General features: G+C 44.0%; 1 protein-coding gene across 1 annotated transcript; it reads right to left on the reverse strand.

The window, feature by feature from the left end:
- Nucleotides 1-8,716: 8,716 nt before the first annotated feature.
- Nucleotides 8,717-19,203, reverse strand: SDF2L1 (stromal cell derived factor 2 like 1). The gene is made up of 3 exons (XM_066603511.1): nt 18,996-19,203; nt 14,734-14,930; nt 8,717-9,411 (listed from the first exon to the last, which is right to left on the reverse strand). Exons 1-3 carry the CDS (start codon nt 19,165-19,167, stop codon nt 9,127-9,129), a joined length of 654 nt encoding a protein of 217 aa, XP_066459608.1. The 5' UTR covers nt 19,168-19,203; the 3' UTR covers nt 8,717-9,126.
- Between the last annotated feature and the right edge of the window lie 782 nt (nt 19,204-19,985).

Genomic DNA, 19,985 nt, shown 5'->3' on the forward strand with positions numbered 1-19,985 from the left:
ACTATTTCTAAAGGCAGTCACCATAATGGAGACCTCGAAAAAAAAATCTTACATCGTACTTATTCTGTACCTGGGTAGAATAAACAAATTCTATCCGTCCGCTTCGCCCTTAAGTTTCAGGAGATGTGTGGAGATGGGATCCCAAGTACATATTTGGTCGACGTGCCCAGAGGTGTCCAGACTCTGGTCTCAAGTTCATAGTTAATTGCATAGATTATTTATAGGTCCATCCAAAAAAATCCCCAACGGTGTTCCTTCTGGGAGACCGCCCACCAAGAGTTAGCTACCAGACACATAAACTTATGCAAAATCTCTGTCTGGCGACCAAAATCTAACTAGTGGCTAGATGGAAACAGCCCATCCTGTCTTTTCGAGAAGTGCTGAACAGAATTGCACAAATCTCTCTATGAAAGAATACATACCATGCAATCAGATTCACTAGGAAGATATGGAGTGGTGTGAGGACCATGGATTAATCTGGTGGATATTCTAGGATTCCGCCATAAATGTTCTTTTGACCTAAGCTTTTCCGTTGCTATGGAAAGCACTGCCCCCCCTCTTCACTAGCAAAGAACCATAGCGATTCTCCGCTCGCGGGCAACAAATTGCAGCATGCTACGATTCTCAGTGGTGAGACCATCTGTCAGATAGGCTCACCGCGGAGATCCGTCTGCTGGCTCCTGCTCCCGGGTGGTGGCTCCCACAGCGGAGATCCGCCACGGGATTTTGTAACGCCCGTGGACAGGCAGCCCTACTCTGCATTTCAATTCTCCAGTACTAAATACTCCAATGTTAGCCCACAAAAGCACTGCAAACCAGAATGCTATAGTGGAAATTTATTACAAATTGTATGCTTCAATTGTGCCATAAAAAGGTAAAAGATAATGGAGGAGGGCACAGTTACACAATAATTTCCAACTCTTTTAATTGCTCATTCACACAAGCATATTTGCGCAGCGTATTACACACGCACATCTTGCACCCATAATATGCAGTGAATAAAAGCCACTATTTTCAATGGGTTTGTTCACGTGAGCGTATTTTTTCACACTGTGTCCGATTGTGTGAAGAAATTTGCAACTGGACCTAACTTGGTACGTATCTGTACACTACAGGAGTCCATTGAAATCAACGGGAGTGCGTAAATGCGCAAGACATTCAGAGAAAACTGCGTTTTCATCGCTGTGCAGATATGCACAAAATCACTGTGATTTGTATGCAAACATGTGGCGCACACAAATACAACAGAGCAGGCATAAGCACATTTCGGGCACACAAACACACGGCGTATTAGTGCGGCCAAAATGTACTTACGCCTGTGTGAAGTAGCCCTACCACTTTCAAAAGTGGTGAGAATAGGGAGTGGGGCTAAGTGTGAAGGGGAATGGCCTCTCGTTGCCCAAGCACACTAACTGTAATTGCGCCAAAATTGAGTAATTTATAGCACAAATCTACATCTCATAGATTGGATCTGCATTTCTGGCACATGGAGATGCAAATATGCACCAAATGTATTAAGCTGTTAGCATCTTCTGATGGCTTGCAATTGCAAAAAAAATCCCCTAAATTGTCCAACCTTAGGCTAACTTCACGCAGCCGAGCGCGATATGAGGCCGTGAATCATGGGCCCCATATCTCCCTCCCACCACTGATGTCAGGAGCTTTAATGTGGTTCATATTTGTGCAAGATTTTCTCGCCCGTGGTGGTGCAGTTCTTTATCAAAAGCAACTCTGCCATCATATGTATGCATTATGTAACTACATGCTATGCCTCACACTTACTCATCATCACCATAGCATCTATAACAAACTTCATATCTCACATCATCTACCAACACAAAGCAGTGCAAAACTGCAACAGTTTCACAAAGCAGCATAATCTTCATTTAACAAATTACAAACTTAAGTTAAATCACAGTAGGTCCTTAAATATATAATAGCGGAGAGGAGCGCCGAGCTGCACAAGCAGAGAGAAAGAAACAACAAAGTGACCTCCGCCCTGAGGATTTTGTGTATACAAAATCGCTGGCGTCTTTACATTATAACTATTATTCCTAGATTCCAATGAATAATTTTTCTGAGCAGACAGGCTTTCTACTACTCATTTTTTCTCTAAAAATGAGTGTACGAATAATTAAGTTCTCTGGAGATGGTGTAACAAGAGGAGAGATGCCAACAGCACGACTTTCAAGCTGTCGTCAACTGGGCAGGCATATGCACAGCCAGCAGACCGGGTCTGATCCAACAGAGACCCCAAATGCAGTACAATAATAAAAACTGGAAGTGGCAGCATCTGTGGTGCAGTGAAACGATCTTTTATTCCTCCAAACGATTAAAATACAACGTTTCGACTCATGTGGGTCTTTTTCAAGTACAGTAGTGCCTTGACATACGAGTTTAATCCATTCCGAGACGACGCTCTTAAGCCGAAGAACTCGTATGTCAAAGCACTTTTCCCCATTGAAATGTGGGGCTTGAATGCTCTGCCTCCAGCAAGCTAGTGCTCTGATTGGTTAACTCAGCGCCACATCAGCCAATTGAATGGCTGTAATTGGTTAACCCAGTGCCAGCTTGCATTGGCTGACGCGGCGCTGAGTTAACCAATCAAGAGCATTAGCTTGCTGGAGGCGGGGGAATTAAAGCCCCGCAACCAGAAAGTAATGCTCTGTTGGTGTGGAGAAGGGAGCGGCAGCCTGCAGCAGAACCGCAGACCATCGTGAGGATGAAACGCCGGTGATAGGCGAGTATAGACACCCCCCACCCCCACGCCTCAGCTTGCGAGTTTTTTTTAACTTGCAAGCAGGCTTGTACCTAGGAGGTACCACTGTACTTAAAAAAGAAAACATTTAAACTCATGTGAGTCTTTTTCAAGTACTTACTCAATAAAATGTAGTATCTGCATTAAGGCTCATTTACACGCAAAGACAATCTTTCAAACAACTGAAAGATTGACAAATTTAGTGATTATTTTGCATAAAGTACTAATGGGCAATAATGCTGTTAGCCAAGCTTTAGCTCCCTTTTTACATTAGCACCTGACAGCTGTCCTAGTGACTACAGATTCTGTGCTTTTACACAGGAGTGATGGTCATTCTGTGAATGGAGTCGGAGCGGGACGGAGATCGCCTCAGCCGCACGCCTCCATTCACAGTAAACAGGCAGTCGCTCAAAGATTGAGCGACTCCTATATACTCAGCCCGACAGTTTCTCGTTATTTAATTGAGCTAAAAACCAAGAGACTTCAACAAATGAGCGATTTATCAGTCATTGCCCTGTCGAAGGCCTCTTGTACACGGGAAGTCTATCACCCAAATTTGTTGTTTCCAGTGATTACGGTCGTGTGAGCCTTAGCTGTGTCCTCTTCTGTACAACCTCATCAGGAAAAGGAAGGCACCACCCATGGAAGGTATCAGAGGCATCTGTACTGGAATGAAAAAAACCCCACAACAACAACTTTAAAAAGTTTGAGTTGGGCAAAAGAAAAAAAAAATTAAACCAAAAATGGAGTTTGTTTTTTAGTTGTCCATGATGTGGCAAAAATGATATGTTAACTTTATTTTAGCGATCTCAGTACAGTTACATCGATACCAGTAGTGTTGGTTATTCTACAGTAGTAAAACCTAACTTTTTTGTGGGAATGATGTAGCCCGGAAGCTTTAGGGGGTCCCTCTTCCCTATATGAAGAAACCTGCACTATAAATAAAGCATTAGGCCAACTTCACACTAGCGAACACGAGATGGGGCCATGAACCACAGCCCTCCATGTGAAATCCCTGAGAATGTGAGGAGCTTTCATGTCAAAACAGCCTTGCATCACTTCGGGGAAGAAGGGATCCTCCGCCATGGCTGTCAGTCACGGCAGAGGATCAAAGAGTTTCTCCAATTGCACTGTTTTCAATGGAGACCTTGCGTCACGTGTACCTAGCACGTAGTGCGATACTGCTGCCAGCCCCACTGAAAATGGGCAGTGCCATGTGAGAACACGCAGCAAGATGGAACATGCTGCGATTTGTTTCCTGCATCACAGTGCTGTGTAGGAAACCATCGCACATGTTCATGACCCTGTTCAAAAGAGGAGGTTCGTGTGTGTGTGTGTGTGTGTGTGTGTGTGTGTGTGTGTGTGTGTGTGTGTGTGTGTGTGTGTGTGTGTGTGTGTGTGTGTGTGTGTGTGTGTGTGTGTGTGTGTGTGTGTGTGTCGCAATGCACAAATATTGCATGATTTTGACATGGGTGATAGTTGTGGGATGCTATGTTACAAATCAGATATTGGATTCCAGCAGCTTCAACTAACACCTCTGATCACCATCAGGCACCATTACTGCGAGGCGGGTCACTAAGGGGCACTATCAGGGCTGGACCACCCTATCATAGTAAGGGGCCAATTCACATGGATGGATGCAAATTGTGCCTAAGATTCTCGGATGCAGCATCAGACAAGACCCAGAGAAAGGTCCGTGCCCTTCCTGATACCTATGGCCAGTGGACTTTGCATGTCCAATTCTGGTCTGTGATACCGACCAGAATATCACTTGCTGAGATCTCTATACCCCTCCCCCCCCTCCCAGATTATCAGTCTATATGAATAGCCTAATTGGCTTAAAACAGGTCTGTGTGCCGTCTGTGAAATACATGGATGGAAAATGCGTTCATGTAAATGGGCCCTTATACTGTACTTCCTGGCACTGCTATTGTGCATGCTACTGCCCTTGAGACAGAGAAGCCACATGGTTGAAAAATTACTAATGTGTATCCAGCAGCAACTTACCTGCTGACTTGCTCCTGCCTACTTTAACTAAGCAACATTGTCAGCAAAAATATTGCGGCACCTTTATTACTGGATTAAGTTGTGCCTTTTTATAGTAAGTTTGTCAAAATTGATATGCTCCCCCCCCAAAAACCACAACAAAAAAAACAGGAGATGTTAAACCACTTTTAAGACCACTTTTCAAAAAGGTTTTAAAAAGGGGAGGACATTTGAGTGGAGTGAGGTTTGAGACAGATTTAAGAATTGTGGCTTTTTAAAAGTTACAAAATTTGTCACACTCTCACTCCAGTAGTTGGGTGGTGCACAAAGACTCCACATAGCTAGAAATATTTAAAGATGCAACAAATTTTCCAACGTCATGCAACAATTGACAAATTTGTTACATTTTAAGTTGGAGAAGGAAAAAAAAGGTAACAGAAAAGCGGCATCAAAATTTCCCTCACCGCCTAACAGATGACAAGACTGACCCTTGTTCCCAGCTTTGCTTACTTGCCCTTACAGCTATGCCAGGTGAGACTGGGTGTGACCGGTATGACTGGGTTGAAGAGCAGGAAAAAGTGGGAAGTGTACAGTGATGCTATTATGTACACCATTATCAAGCATGCTTGCCAAGTTATAAGTACTTCCAAGTTATGAAAGACAATGCTGACTACAGGACAGTCATTCTTTTGAACCATTATAAAGGCAATAGAGTCTCTGACTTTCAATAGAGAATCCAAATCTATGGAAGCACTCACAACTACATTCAGTTGTGAAAGGATGGAAAGCAATAGCAATGGCACAAACACCCAATTTAGTATTATTTTGAGGAAGGCATATTTTATGTTATATAAAAACCCACTGAGCAGGTGGCAACCCACTGCCAAAACAGGTTTATTATGGTGGACACTAGTGGGCTTTCTTCTGATGTGTACTTTTGCGGCACAGCATTGGAAACCCAGCAGCTGGGCCTCGGCTCTAACATTTGAAATCCAGCACCCCTTGGACCCCAGTGATGCAATCATTGGGTGCCAATGGGCTGTTATGGCACCCAGAGGCATAACAATGGCACCATCTACAGTGGCCTCTTAGAATCTGCTTTGGACAAGGCCTAAGTCCAATATAATGGGATAAAGCATAAGTAGTGTTGACCATGTTCCTTCTTGGAAGGGAGATTTTCTTTCAACAATAACACAAGGGCTTGTCTTTTGTGGGGCAAGTTGAATTTTTAAAATCACATCATATGATGTATTGGGGGAAAAAACAAACAAACAAACACCACAACTTTAAAAAGGTTGAGTTGGACAAGAGAAAAAAAAAATGGAGTTTGTCTTTTAGTTGTCCATGATGCGGCAAAAATGATATGTTAACTTTATTTTAGCGATCAGCACAGTTACAATCGATACCAATAGTGTTGGTTATTTTACAGTAGTAAAACCTAACTTTTTTGAGGGAAAGAAAGAAAAAAAAAAACAAAAAAAAAAAACACGACTTTGGCATCACCATATATTCTAAGACCCATAACTTTTTTATTTTTACCTACTCTCCCATAAGTGGCACTGTGTAAGGGATTATTTATTGCAGATTGAGCTATAGGATTAAATTAGTAACATTATGGTGGCAAACAACTTTAATACTTTTTTTTTTAGGAGGCAATGCAACCAAAAAAACAGCAACTTTGGCATTGTGTATTACTATTACACAAGTAAATAACGTGTTAAATTGTTTGGTACGTTAGATTGACTTTTTGAAAGTTCTACCAATATTCTTATGTTAGATTTTCAGATCACTATCCTTTAGGCCTCCTTCACACGGGCTACAAAATCGTGCAATTTTGTAGCGCTACAAAAACGCATGTATGTGAAGCCCATGGTTTCCAATGGGTTCTTTCACATGAGATGTTTTGTAGCCTGAAAGAACCCGTTGGAAACCATGAGCTTCATATACATGTGTTTTTGTAGCGCTACAAAGTCATGCAAATTTGTAGCCCATGTGAATAAGGCCTTACTGGATCATTGCCCAGCTCCCTAACAACTCTGGTCTGAAGCTTCCACAGCCTAGAGGAAATATTGCAGGTTAAAGTCTGATAAATACAGCTTTCTCTGGGGAAATGTTAGCCAGAGCTGTTTTAGGCGCTACATGTAAAAGACGTTCCGGGCCTGGACAAACAAAGATGGCTAAACAGCTTCTCTGACTACTGTGTATTAGTATGCATCATTAGTTTAAGACACTAGATCTGCTTTATTTGACTAATGAAGCCCATGTGAGCAGCACTGGTCAGTCAGATCAGCATATTGTGTTTCAAACTACTGATGCACACTGTGCAGCAGGTAGACGAGAGGTGGTTGGGCCATCTTTGTTGGTCCATAAAAGGGACTAAAAATTTGAGACCGGCATATATTGCCGGTAAAAAATAAATAAATAAAAAAAATTTATATATATATATATATATATATATATATATATAAAATCAATCATATTCTGAGACTCAGAAGCAGTTTTTTTTTTTTTTCCATCGATGGGGCTGTATGTCAGCTTATCTTTGTGGGGCAAACTAATTTTTGTCGTAATTTGGGGATACATAACTTTTTGACCACTTTATTATATTTTCTTCGAAAAAGTGTTTTTTCTTTTTACAGAATCAGAATAGTTTTTTTTTTAAATACTTAAAATCACTTTTTATGGTCCCACTAGGGAACATTACCATGTAAATCTCTTTTATAGTACATTGCAGTGCACTGTGCCTGTCAGCATAATCCAATAAGCCTTGTTTCTGGAGTGCCAAGATGGCTGCCACAACAACCAATCAGCAATTGCAGACATTACAAGCAATGTTTTTAAATAAGAAATATATATCAGCATGGCAAAACATCGAAATTACTGAATAGGTTTACATTATTTGATGTAACCTGTTTTATTGTTGCCCCAGTAACAGTCAAGGCAGTAATTAGAAACAGAATGTGTGTACCAGAACATAAAAATAATAATGATAATCGCGGAAAAAAAACCAAAACGCATATATGTGCTTTGCAATGCGATAAAAAGGAGGCTTTCAAAACTAATTAGCAAGCCTGATGAAGAAATCCAAGTTGATTCAAAAGGTTGCTGTAACAATTTTGTCAGCCCCTAAAAGACATCATGTCTACAAAATCACTTCTTTTACTGAAAGCAATCACATTTGTTCTACTAGCTAAGGCCTCCTGTCCACGGGCGATAGTTCATTGCGTTATCCGCGGCGGATGTCAGGGTTGCTATGGAATGTGCAGCCCTGACATCCACGAGCAGAGAAGGTAATTAACAAATATTTCATTTTACATTTCTATAGTGAAATCAGTATCTGGTACAGTGAAAGATTGCCACAATAGATGAATAGAAATTCAAATAAAGTGAACCCCTGACGCTGCTTGCTAAAAGCCTACAAACTTGTAGCCTGGGGTGTCCACTAGTATATCTTATAGATTTTAAGGCGTTTACCCCTACTAATCAATTGTTACGCAGACCTCAGAGAGACATTTTAGCACATATTCTTATTTTATGCATGCAGCAGGTACATTAAGTGGCTTAAAGGGGTATTCCGAGCACTAATTAACATTTTAAAATCTGATATACATCACAATAAGTCATTTTGGTTTACAGTACCCGGTCTAGCTACTTTCTTAAATTTTTTAATGTCACATGACTCTCCACCCGCAAAACATCTCCACTTTTTCTGATAACTTGTCTGCATTTGCTACTTCCTCCCATCTATAGCCTCCAACATCCTGTGAGCAGTGCATGATGGGAGGAAGGGGCGGAGGCACTGCACTGTATGGCTCATGTACAGTTCAGAGTGCTGGAAGCTCCTGTCTGTCTGCTTCAGCTGCTTTCTCTGGAACTCGGAGAGGGAGGTTGGTGCTGGTAAGTTGTAGGACCTGTGAGCTGGGGGCGGAGCTACAGTGGTGACCAGTAAAAAAGATCTATGCATGCTGGGAGTTGTAGGTAAGGGTGTGCTTTATTTAGTGCGGAAGTGATGGATGTAAATACAGCGGCAGATTGGCAGCAGCACGGGGCGAAGAAGAGGGTCCACAGCGGCAGATAAAAGGGACAGGTTGCCGCTACTTTGCTGAAATCTAGGAGGTATAGCTTTTTCAGAATTTGCTTTTTGTGCCCAGAAAACCCCTTTGATAGCCATACTGACTTTACTGAACCACACAATCTGAAATGTAAGAGAAGAGGAAAAAATAAACTAAAAAAAGGGAGAAAAGAAGAGCAGACTGATCCCATATAGTAAGAACACCTGAATCTCCGCTTTTTGTTTTATTCTTAATTTGTGAACAGATTCCACTTATTCTATTAGTTCTTTTGTGGATTACAATTCCTGTATGACCCAACTCCACATTCTCTTACAGTTCATCATGTCGTCCGGCACCAGGAGGAAGGCTTGGTTTGATGAACACTCCTTCCATTGCTTTCCAGTAGTTATGGGAATTGGCACTTATCATACCATGTACTTCTTTCTGGCCTCTGATGGGGTGGCTGTACTGCTCACCAGTAACAGTCAGGTAAACATTGGTGCCAACATGCTTGAAGCGCACGGCATCTTCACGCTCCCATAGTGCGTCACCACACTGCACAATCCATGTGTCTAGATCATCTCCTTCCCCATCATCACCAAAGGCACTGACTTCCTAGATAAGAAATAAAACAGTTGAGTTGTATTTAACATGCTTATAAAAGGCTCATGTCTCACTTCTATCCATCTCTGGGATGGTTAGTACTCCACAAAAGGGTGGCCATCGAGTCCACTGGATTGTTGTAATGATTGTCATACTAATTGGCCAAGAGGCAATTCAACACGTATGCAATAATTTGGGTTTGAGGAGGTGCAACATACTGATTTACCTTTCCAGTATTGACATGTCAGAGTAGAAGTGCAAGTACAGTGGCATGGATTTACAGGTGCCAGAGATTATACAGGCAGCGCTTACCATCCTTCGCTTTAAGCATTTCCAGGAGTAGGGCGGGTTTCACACAAGCGTTTTATCGCGGCAGTTTTGCTGCAATAAAACTCTGGCCGAAAATCGCGACCATCTGAAGCACTGGATTCCAATTATCAGTTCAGAGGGTAAATTTTCCGGTGCGTAAAAAGCAGCAGACTAGAAATTATGCATACAGCGCGCATTCCGGACGGCCGTTTTTACGCCGGCCAGAAAAGATAGTTCTGGAACTATCTTTCGGCCAGAATACGGCGGCCAGTCCTATAAACTCCTATGGGAGCTGCCAAAAAGGGGAGGTGGTAGGGACTTTAGCAGAGGCTCTGCTAAACTGCCTCTCCCCGTCTGCCCCCTTACCGGCTGCCAGCAATGGGAGGGGGCAGGAGACTAGCACACTAGCTCCCGCCCCGACCTCTTGCCGACAGACAGGGGAAGGCAGTTTAGCAAGGCAAAACTCTCTCCCCCCGTCTGATGGTATTCCGGGTGCAGCGTATACTGATCTCACCCAGGCTGCCTGAATGGGCACATAAAAGGGAGATTCACACGATTTTTGGCTGCGCTGCAGCAGTGATGAGGCCAGCCGAAAAAATTGCTGCGTCCGTGTGAAGAAGCTTTAACCCCTTTCTGCTCCAGGACGTACATTTACGTCCTGGAGCGTCAGAGTATGTATTAAGAGAGGTCACAAGGTGATCGTGGCTATAAACCCTTTAACCCCTTAATGACATAGCTATTTTGGCGTTGTGGACCAAATGATTTTTGGTATTTTTTCATCTCTATTTTTCAGAAGCCGTAACTTTTATTTTTCCGTTGACGCGGCCGTATAAGGGCTTGTTTTTTGCGTGGCGAACTGTAGTTTTTATTGGTACCATTTTTGGTTACATTGACTACATTGTAAAACTTATTTTTTTTTTTTATGATCGTAGGGAGAGAAAACGCATGAATTCTGCCATAGATTTTTTTTTTAAAGAGCTAATTATGCAGCATAAATGACACACTACGTTTTTTTCTGCGGGACGGTACAGTTATAACGATACCAAAATTCTTATTTTTTTTTTTTAGGTTTTTCCACTTTTCGACAATAAAAACCCTTTTTTTGGAAATAAATTTTTTTCTAAACTCACTGCATTCAAAGTGCTATAACTTTTTTATTTTTCCATGGACGGAGCTCTATGAGGGCTTATTTTTTTTGTGAGACGAGCTGGAGTTTTTATTGGTACCATTTTAGGGTACACACTTTTTTAAATCACTTTTATTGCATTATTTGGGATGCAAAATGCTAAAAATTAGCATTTTGCCTCAGTTTTTTTAGCATTTTTTTAAAACGCTTTTTGCCGTGCAGGATAATAAGCGCGTTCAATGTATTGTACGCGTTGTTACGGATGCGTCGATACCAAATATGTGGGATTTTTTATTTTTTTTATGCTAATTTGAGAAAAAAGCATAAAAAAAGGGTTTAACACTTTTTTTTACATTTTTATTTTTTGTACTTTTTTTTTTGTTTACACAGTATGTGTCCCTCTGAGGGACTTCTACTGCAGCACTGCAGATCGCTACGATAAGGCATGGCAGGACTTCTCTCCTGCCATGCCTTATCGCTTACTATAGCGATCACAGGCTATGGCAATACAGGACGCCAGCTGGAGTCAGAGGGAGCGCGCTCCCTCTGTGAACCCCTTCCCTGCCGCGATCTCCTTAGATCCAAAAAAAAATGAGCCCTTGCACAATTAAGTCTACAAAAAAAAAATAAAAATTTTTAAGTTATTGTGCACAGAAGATGGTAGCAGAAAATAATTTAAAAAAAATTAAATGTCTGGAAAAAGCAAAAACAACAAAAAAAAACCCCACACACTATACAAGTTTGGTATCGTAGTAGTCGTAGTGACTAGAGATGAGCGAACGTACTCGGTTCGGGTGTTTTTGGACTCGAGCACCACTTTTTCCGAGTAACTGACTACTCGGACAAAAAGATTCGGGGGGCGGCGTGGTGAAGCGGGGGGGGGGGGGGGGGGGGGAGGGAGGAGCTCTCTCCTATCCCCTCCCCCCCCCCCCCAAATCTTTTCGTCCGAGTAGTCAGTTACTCGAAAAAAGCGGTGCTTAAGTCCAAAAACACCCAAACCGAGTTCGTTCGCTCATCTCCAGTGCTGACCCATAGAATAAAGTTATCATGTCATCTTTGTTGCAGATTTTGCACCGTAGAAACATGTACTGAAAGATGGCGGAAGGTGGTTTTTTTTTTTTCATTTTACTCCACTTAGAATTTAAAAGTTTTTGAGTACATTATGTGGTACATTAAATAGCACCATTGAAAAACACAGCTCGTCCTGCAAAAAACAAGCCTTAATACAGCGACGTTGATGTATAAATAAAGGCATTATGTTTATCTTTTCTTTAAATAGGGGGGGGGGGGGGGGAGAGAAAAACAAAAATGGGAAAAAAAAGGGGGCTGCGTCATTAAGGGGTTAAGGATGTATTTGAAGTCTGTTTACCCCGAGTAAATACCATTGTTGTTACAATTGCTCTGTGTGGCGTTTTTCTTTTTAGTGCCCTCTTTTCAAACATTTTTTTGGTTCAAAAAGTATTTATTCCAAAAGTCACACATCCACAGAGATAGTACAATAGTACGGTAGCAAGAGCAGTAGCTCATCAAATAAAGTTGAGGATGGAGCATGGGTTTGTAACAAACAAGTCATGCCAGATGAATCCAATTTCCTTCTATGACAGAATCACCAACTGGGTTGATCAGGTAAATGCGGTGGATATAGTTTATCTTGACCTTAGGCTTCTTTCCCACGAGTGCATATCAGCCGCCCGATTAACGCTACGTCAGTTGAGAAAAATTTTGTGAACGGGCGCACAAATCAAACGTTTGTGCGCCCGTTCATATGGCCTGATGAGGCCGGCGCAAATACGCCAAGCTCACCAGGCCATTGCCCATTTCCCCTCCCTATCGCAGGCTTACCTGTCTTCCTCCTCTTTCGTTCTGTGCAGTGGGAGTGGGCGGGATGGGGGTGGAGCTAAGCGCCAGCCCACCCTGCCTCCTACCATTGATTGCTATGGACAAGGGGAGGAGAGAGTGTGCGCGCTTAGCTCTGCTCCCATCCCGGGCCCGTGTTCATAGCATCAATAGGAGGAGGCGGGGTGGACCCGCGCTTAGCTCCGCCCCATCCCATTGCACAGAACGAAAGGGGAGGAAGACAGGTAAGCCTGCATGGGTGTGGGGTGGAGAGAACAAAAAGAGGGAGTGTAGCAGCCACGCTGCTAAACTCCCTCCCACCTACAGCCGCTGCCATGGGCTCCCATAGGAGGCCTTGCAGCAGCTGGAATTATTCCAGCCAAAACATACTTCCAGAACTATGTTTTGGTCCGACGTAAAAACGCCCGGCGCTATATTGGCCTGGCCGGGCGCTTTTATGTCTCACCAATACGCCCATGTGATCTGATGTATTGGAATCCAATGCATCAGATCACAGCGCATATTGGCCGGCCGTGAAACCGCCGGCCGATATGCGCTCATGTGAAAGAGGCCTTAGTAAAGCATTTGACAAAGTATCTCATACTATACTTCTTGAAAAAAATGACCATACATGGGATTGACGAGGCAACTGTTAGGTGGATTCACAACTGGCTGAGTGATCGTACTCAAAGAGTGGTCATAAATGACTGCACATCCAAGTGGAAGAATGTATCCAGTGGGGTACCACAAGGCTCTGACCTAGGCCCAGTGTTGTTCAACATAAATGATCTGGAGGAGGGAATTGATGGGAAACTGATTCAATTTGCTGACGACAAAAAGCTAGGAGGTATAGCTAACACTAGGGAAGAGAGAGAAAGAGTATCCAAAAAGATCTAGACAAGCTTGCAGAGTAGGCGGCATCTAACAGAATGGTATTTAAATGCAAAGTCCTACATCTGGGCAAGAAGAATGGAAAAAAAAAAAAAAGATACAGAATGAGAGGAATTGGGCTAAACGGCAGCACATGTGAAAAAGACTTGGGTATACTAATAGTTCATAGACTGAACATGAGTCAACAATGTGATGCAGTAGCCAAAAAGGCAAACACAATTCTGGGATGCATTAAGAGAAGTATAGAGTCTAGATCACGTGAGGTAATTATCCCCCTCTACTCTTCCTTAGTCAGACCTCATCTGGAATACTGTGTCCAGTTCTGGGCACCCCACTTTAAAAAAGACAGACAAACTGGAGAAAGTTCAGAGAAAAGTTACCAAGATGGTGAGCGGTCTGCAAATCATCTCCTATGAGGAATGGTGAAAAGATCTGCAAATGCTTAGCTTGCAAAAAAGAAGGCTGAGAGGAGATTTAATAGCGGTCTACAAATATTTGAAGGGCTGTCACAGTGCAAAGGGATCAGCCCTATTCTTATTTGCACAAGTCAAAAACAGAAGCAATAGGATGAAACTGAAAGGGAGGAGACACAAATTAGATATTAGAAGGAAAAAAAAAACCTTTCTGACAGTGAGAGTGATCAATGAGTGGAACAGGTTACCACGGGAGTTGATGAGTTCTCCTTCACTGGAAGGGTTCAAACAAAGGCTGGACAGACATCTGTCTTAGATGATTTAGTGAATCCTGCATTGAGCAAGGGGTTGGACCCGATCACCTTGGAGGTCCCTTCAAACTCTAACATTCTAGGATTCTATGATTCTTAAATAAATATAAAAATAAAATCTGACATTGAGCATATCACAGTGGAAGTGGAATAACCTCTGATACAGGAGAGTTTTTCAAAAACGCTGTGGAAAATTGCGGTTTCAGCTTTGCTACCTCCCCCATATAGCTTTTCTGTAGGCTGCGGGAATTGGCATGTATACCTGCTCATGTGTCTTTGCATCAGTATGTATGGCCCTTCTCCGTGCTTTTTTTTACATTTAAAAACCAAACACACAATTGACACAAAAAGGGCACTAAAAGTGATATAAAAAACACCAGAAAACCAGTTGCACAGTTTGGAGCAGCCCAGAGGTACTAACGATGATCTTCCTTAGACATATTCATACCTGGTTGTTGGACAGGGGGGAGGAGAAGTGATGAGAGTGGAGGTTCTTCCCTGTATTTACATGGGTAAGGCGAATAACGTGGCCACATTTTATAGGTTCCCCACGGGTACAGTCTCCATCTCTTTTGCCTCTTATCCTCCAGTAGCTATTTGCATCATCAGAAGTCTCCACACCGGTGACAGACTGCTGGCCGCTTCCTAATGGATAAAAGTAGCATTGTGGTAAATATCACATCATACACAGAGCATGTCCAATTTAGATATTAGGGCTTGTCCACATCTGCGTTTTCACTGTCATTGCTAATATATATAAAATGACTAGTAAAATAAACAAACTATAGTATAATATATATATTTAGAGATGAGCGAGCATACTCGATAAGGCAAATTACTCGAGCGAGTAGTGCCTTATTTGAGTACCTGGCCGCTCGTCTCTAAGGGCTCATGTCCACGGGCAAAAGAAGAATTAAAATCCGCAGCAGATTTTAACTCTTCTCCTGCCCGCGGATCCGCACCCCATAGGGATGCATTGACCACCCGCGGGGTAGATAAATACCCGCGGATCGTCAATAAAAGGGATTTTAAAAAAATGGAGCATGAAAAAATCTGGACCATGCTCCATTTTCGTGCGGGTCTCCCGCGGGGACGGTTCCCGCGGGCCTATGGAAGCCGTCCGGATCCGCGGGAGACCTAAAATAGGAATTTAAAAGAATTTACTCATCCGGAGCGGGCGGGGAAAGTCTTCTCTTCCTCACGGCCGGATCTTTCTTGCTTCGGCTCGGCGGATGTGCCCGGCGCATGCGCGCGGCACGTCGAGACAGGCCGGCGACGTGCCGCCGGCGTGACGAGTTCATCCGCCGGCCGAAAAAGAAGATCCGGCCGTGAGGAAGAGAAGACTTTCCCTGCCCGCTCCGGATGAGTAAATTCTTTTAAATTCCTATTTTCAGCGCTCATGTCCGTGGGGCAGGAGGGACCTGCTGCAGATTCTCCATGTAGAATCCGTAGCGGGCCCGATTTTCCCCGTGGACATGAGGCCTAAAGATTCGGGGGCCGGCAGGGGGCGGGGAGCGGCAGGGGAGAGCAGGGAGATCTCTCTCTCTCTACCCCTCTCCCCCGGCTCACCCGCGCCGGCAGCCGAATCTTTAGAGATGAGCGGGCAGGTACTCAAATAAGGCACTACTCGCTCGAGTAATTTGCCTTATCGAGTAAAAAAAAGAGAAAAGACTATTTCTATCAATTTGTTTCTGTCTACATCGGCTTGAAACAGATCCGTTTTTGCCTTTCCTTCCATCCACCCATGCTTATTTACAAAACGGAACTGTTAAGTGGAATGAAATGAAAAGCTCTCAGTTCAGCTCTGTCACCCATTGACTAAAATGAATAAAAAAAAAAAAAAAGGGGGGGGGGGGGGGGTCCTTTCATTTGCTTTTCTATTTTAGTCCCACAGTCTGTACTACTTTTTTTTTTTTTTTTTTTTTAAACAGAAATAAAAACATGCAACCGAACGGAGCATACCTGAAACTCAGAAATACTCACTGAAAATCAAGTGGAAGTGAAACAGAAACTCCCTCCCCCAGCCCCCCACCTCCGCTTTGCTGCTCCTCTGACTGATCAGTACAATGGAAAAGAAAAAAAAAAAAAATGATGTGAACGAGCCCAGAGTTACAAAATTATTTAAAGAATACCAAGTTTTTATTGTTGCAACTTCATAAATAGTCTTGACTAAAATGTCCCCCCTCCTCCCCTTTTAGGGCTCATTCACACGGGTGTCAAAATCGCGCAGAAGATAGCCCCCCAAAACAACTGTGGCAAAATTGCATGAATGGACAACTTTTCCACACTGAAATCCCAAGCTGTATCAGCGATGAAATAATGCTGATGAGCGACAGAAAAAAAAAAAAAATTGCACTGCTGTTCGGGGACAAGAGAGATTGCGGCAGCAGTCCTGAAATCCCTCTGAGCAGCAAGTTTTCACTTCTTAAATGGCCCACTGTAAGCTCCTGTTAGTCCCTGGCGGGGATGAAGGGAACCCCTGCTGGGGACTCTCTTCATCACAGAGATGAGGGTACTCCCTGGGACTTCCCTTCACGAGCGTACGATTGCGACGCATTACACAGGCACTCTACGCCCGGGTGATATGTGGTAACTTGCAGGCAATTGCTTTACCTTACCTAGTTTCGATCACATTAGTGTGTTGGAAATGCATAATAGGCAAGTACAAAAATAGAATTCAGCATATTCTATTTTTCCCGCGTTTACATGCAGTTACATTGCAAAAGGGCAGCATGTATATGCGAACTCTCATCGCGCCGGAAGCATAAACAAAAGAAAAAAAAAATAGACAGGTGTACTGCGCATGACAACATATTCCGCAGCGCTTACATAGACGGGGAATACAGAAAGACAAAAGTACAAAAATTACAGAACCACGGTTACATAGTAATCAGTTGATGGAAACAATAGGGGTGAGGGTCCTGCTCCAACGAGCTTACATACTACAAGTAATGGGGTGAGACCGAAGGTAAAATGGCTGGAGATGTGCACAGTATGGTGAGTTGGAGAGTGAAGGGTGCTATACACAGACAATGGTCAAGACATTTAGCCCTGTGATGGCAGAATCGGTATGACTGCAAGGGCAGTTGATGGTGGCTAGCAGGGATTGCAGTCAGTAGGTCAGGGAGCATGTTATCAGGCGGAGTACAGAGAGGTTTGTTTAGGGAATTCGGTATGCCTCCCTGAAGAGGTGCGTTTTTAGAGCACGCCTGAAGTTCTGCGAGTCCTGGATTGCTCGGGTAGCCTTTGGTAGTGCGTTCCAGAGGACCGGTGCTGCTCTGGAGAAGTCTTGGAGGCGGGAATGAGAAGTTGGAATTAAAGGGGCGTGCAGTCTAGTTTCGTTAGCAAAACGGAGAGCCCGGGCTGGTTGATGGATTGAGATGAGGGAGGCGATATAGGGGGGGCGCTGCACTGTGGAGGGCTTTGTGGATGAAGGTGGTGAGTTTAAATTGAATTCTGTATTTAACGGGCAGCCAGTGCAGTGACTGGCACAGGACAGAGGCGTCCGAGTAGCGGCTGGACAGGAAGATGAGCCTGGCTGCCGCATTCAGGATGGATTGGAGAGGGGAGAGTCTGGTGCAGGGGAGGCCGATCAGCAACGAGTTGCAATAGTCGAGCCGAGAGTGGATGAGGGCAACAGTAAGCGTTTTTAACGTGTCCACAGTGAGAAAAGAGCGGATTCTTGCGATGTTCTTGAGGTGCAGCTGACATGTTCGGGCTCAAGATTGGATGTAGGGGGTAAAGGAGAGATCGGCATCGAATATGACCCCAAGGCAGCGGGTGGAATTTCCACCCTGTGTGAACCCAGCCTTAGACTGCAGTGTGAAGCCCTTTTAAACAAGCCGATTTATGGTTTGAACATGTAAACGATGTCAGAATTCGCTCGGTCAGACGCATTGTTGGCTCGTTCAGTCCCTCACATTCGCTGTATAAGTGCATGAGAACAACTGAACAATCGGTGTTTAAACCGAACGAGCCAACGATGGATTTTATACCTGCATAACATGAACGACAAATGATTATCATTCGCGTGTGTTTAGACTGATCGATTGTCATTCTGCCTAAAAAAAAACCACCTTTACAAGACAGACATGGAGGACTTCATCAGCTTTCTGGTTGCCATGGGAACCCATTAGTACTTTGCGATGGCATTGTGAGGTGCCGCTGGGTGACAGAAGCCCCCTCCCCATGTCATCTGCTTATATGCTGCAGTTACTATTATGGCATGTAAGGGGTTAAACTAGTAGTTTAAACTAGTAGTTTAAACTAGTAGTTTAACCACTACTCGCGGTTAGAACAGGAGCCTAGCTGTCAGTAGTCCACCAAGCCACAGCCTTAAAAAAAAAAATTACAAATATGTGCAGGTTTAAACCCCAGTAGTGAGGTCAGTAAAAAGGTGAATTGGAGGTCACTAAGGGGTTAATCAAAAGTATTTAGAACGTTGCTTCCTTTGATAGAAACATTGTAGCGATACAGAAGTAGTTTGTAGCGAGGGGATGTACAGCAGACATGACTACTAGACCTCAGCGGCAGCACCGGAGAGCTACAGGCAGGAGCTCTCCTACTCCCAGGTGCTGTGATGTGCGGGGACAGCCGCGGATCTACCCGTCATCAGCCCACTGCTGTCGTCTCTGTCACGACATGCTTGGAGCTGTAGTCACTCAACCATATGGCGACAGGTACGCGCTGCTGCCCCGTCCCCTCACTCACCGGAGCCGTACTTGACATCGTGGGAGTGCAGCCGCACATTATGCCGGGTGTTCAGCAGCTTCAGCACGGAGCCGCACGTCACGTACTCCGCCTCGTCACTCCCCTGTCCCGGACACCAGGTGCAGCAAAGACCGAGCACAAGCACAAGCAGCCCGAATCCCGCCCGCAGCATCGCTTCCCGGCACCTCAGCCCGGCGGTTCTACTACTTCCTTCAACATGTCACAGCAGCCAACCATAAAACGCCAGCAGGCAGGGGCGGGGCAGGTCGGCCTCTCAGCCAATCATCAGGGACGAGAATCATTGCTGGCCGTATAGTATAGCTGAGAGGGCCGGAGCAGCGCAGGGTGTAGACACGAAGGAGAAGGGGATTGGTCCACGGTATGACCCATTCAATGTCAGCCAGCCAATCAGGAAGCTACGCACAGCTTCGGGAAGCCCCAGCTATAGGTTCGTGCTGTTCTGTAATCAGCTTGCGGTAGTCAGACATGTCCTATGTGCCGCCTTCAGCCACATCCCGCAGCAGCACGTATGTGCATGTCACTGCATGGTGCTGTTCTGTGCTCACGTCTTGTGAGAAGCAAAAAAAAGGAAGTAAACCAAAAGTTCCTATTTAATGTGCAGGTAAAAGTAATTTATTGTTCTCTCTTATCAGCCATTTGGTTATAGGCAGACTTGTAAGATTTTACAGAATAATAGAAAGTCCAGAATATTGCCTGCCCTTGTCATCACTTCTTTCTATATCGCTTAAATAGGGATACACGGTACCTGGAGATTACAACAGAGGTAGATTATAGTTTAGCAGCCTATTTGTGGGGTACTCATGGAAAACAAACAGTATGGCTTTGCAATGAACCATACAATGGCCATATGGTGGATATCAGACCATATATGTGATTACAGTACCGTTACAGCCAGAGCTGTAAAGGCCCACTTACATGGAGCGATGATTGCTCAAAGATTGCTCAAACGACAGTTTGAGTGACGGCTTT

The sequence above is a fragment of the Eleutherodactylus coqui genome, chromosome 5 (genome assembly GCF_035609145.1).
Source record: "Eleutherodactylus coqui strain aEleCoq1 chromosome 5, aEleCoq1.hap1, whole genome shotgun sequence".
NCBI classification, from domain to species: Eukaryota; Metazoa; Chordata; class Amphibia; order Anura; family Eleutherodactylidae; genus Eleutherodactylus; species Eleutherodactylus coqui.

Excerpts from the sequence above, each read along its gene's own strand:
- SDF2L1 (XM_066603511.1), bottom strand. The coding sequence starts at position 19,167 with ATGCTGCGGGCGGGATTCGGGCTGCTTGTGCTTGTGCTCGGTCTTTGC. Across the intron at positions 14,931-18,995 it reads CGATGTCAAGTACGGCTCCG|GAAGCGGCCAGCAGTCTGTC; the intron begins GTGAGTGAGGGG and ends TTTATCCATTAG. Across the intron at positions 9,412-14,733 it reads CCCCCCTGTCCAACAACCAG|GAAGTCAGTGCCTTTGGTGA; the intron begins GTATGAATATGT and ends TTTCTTATCTAG.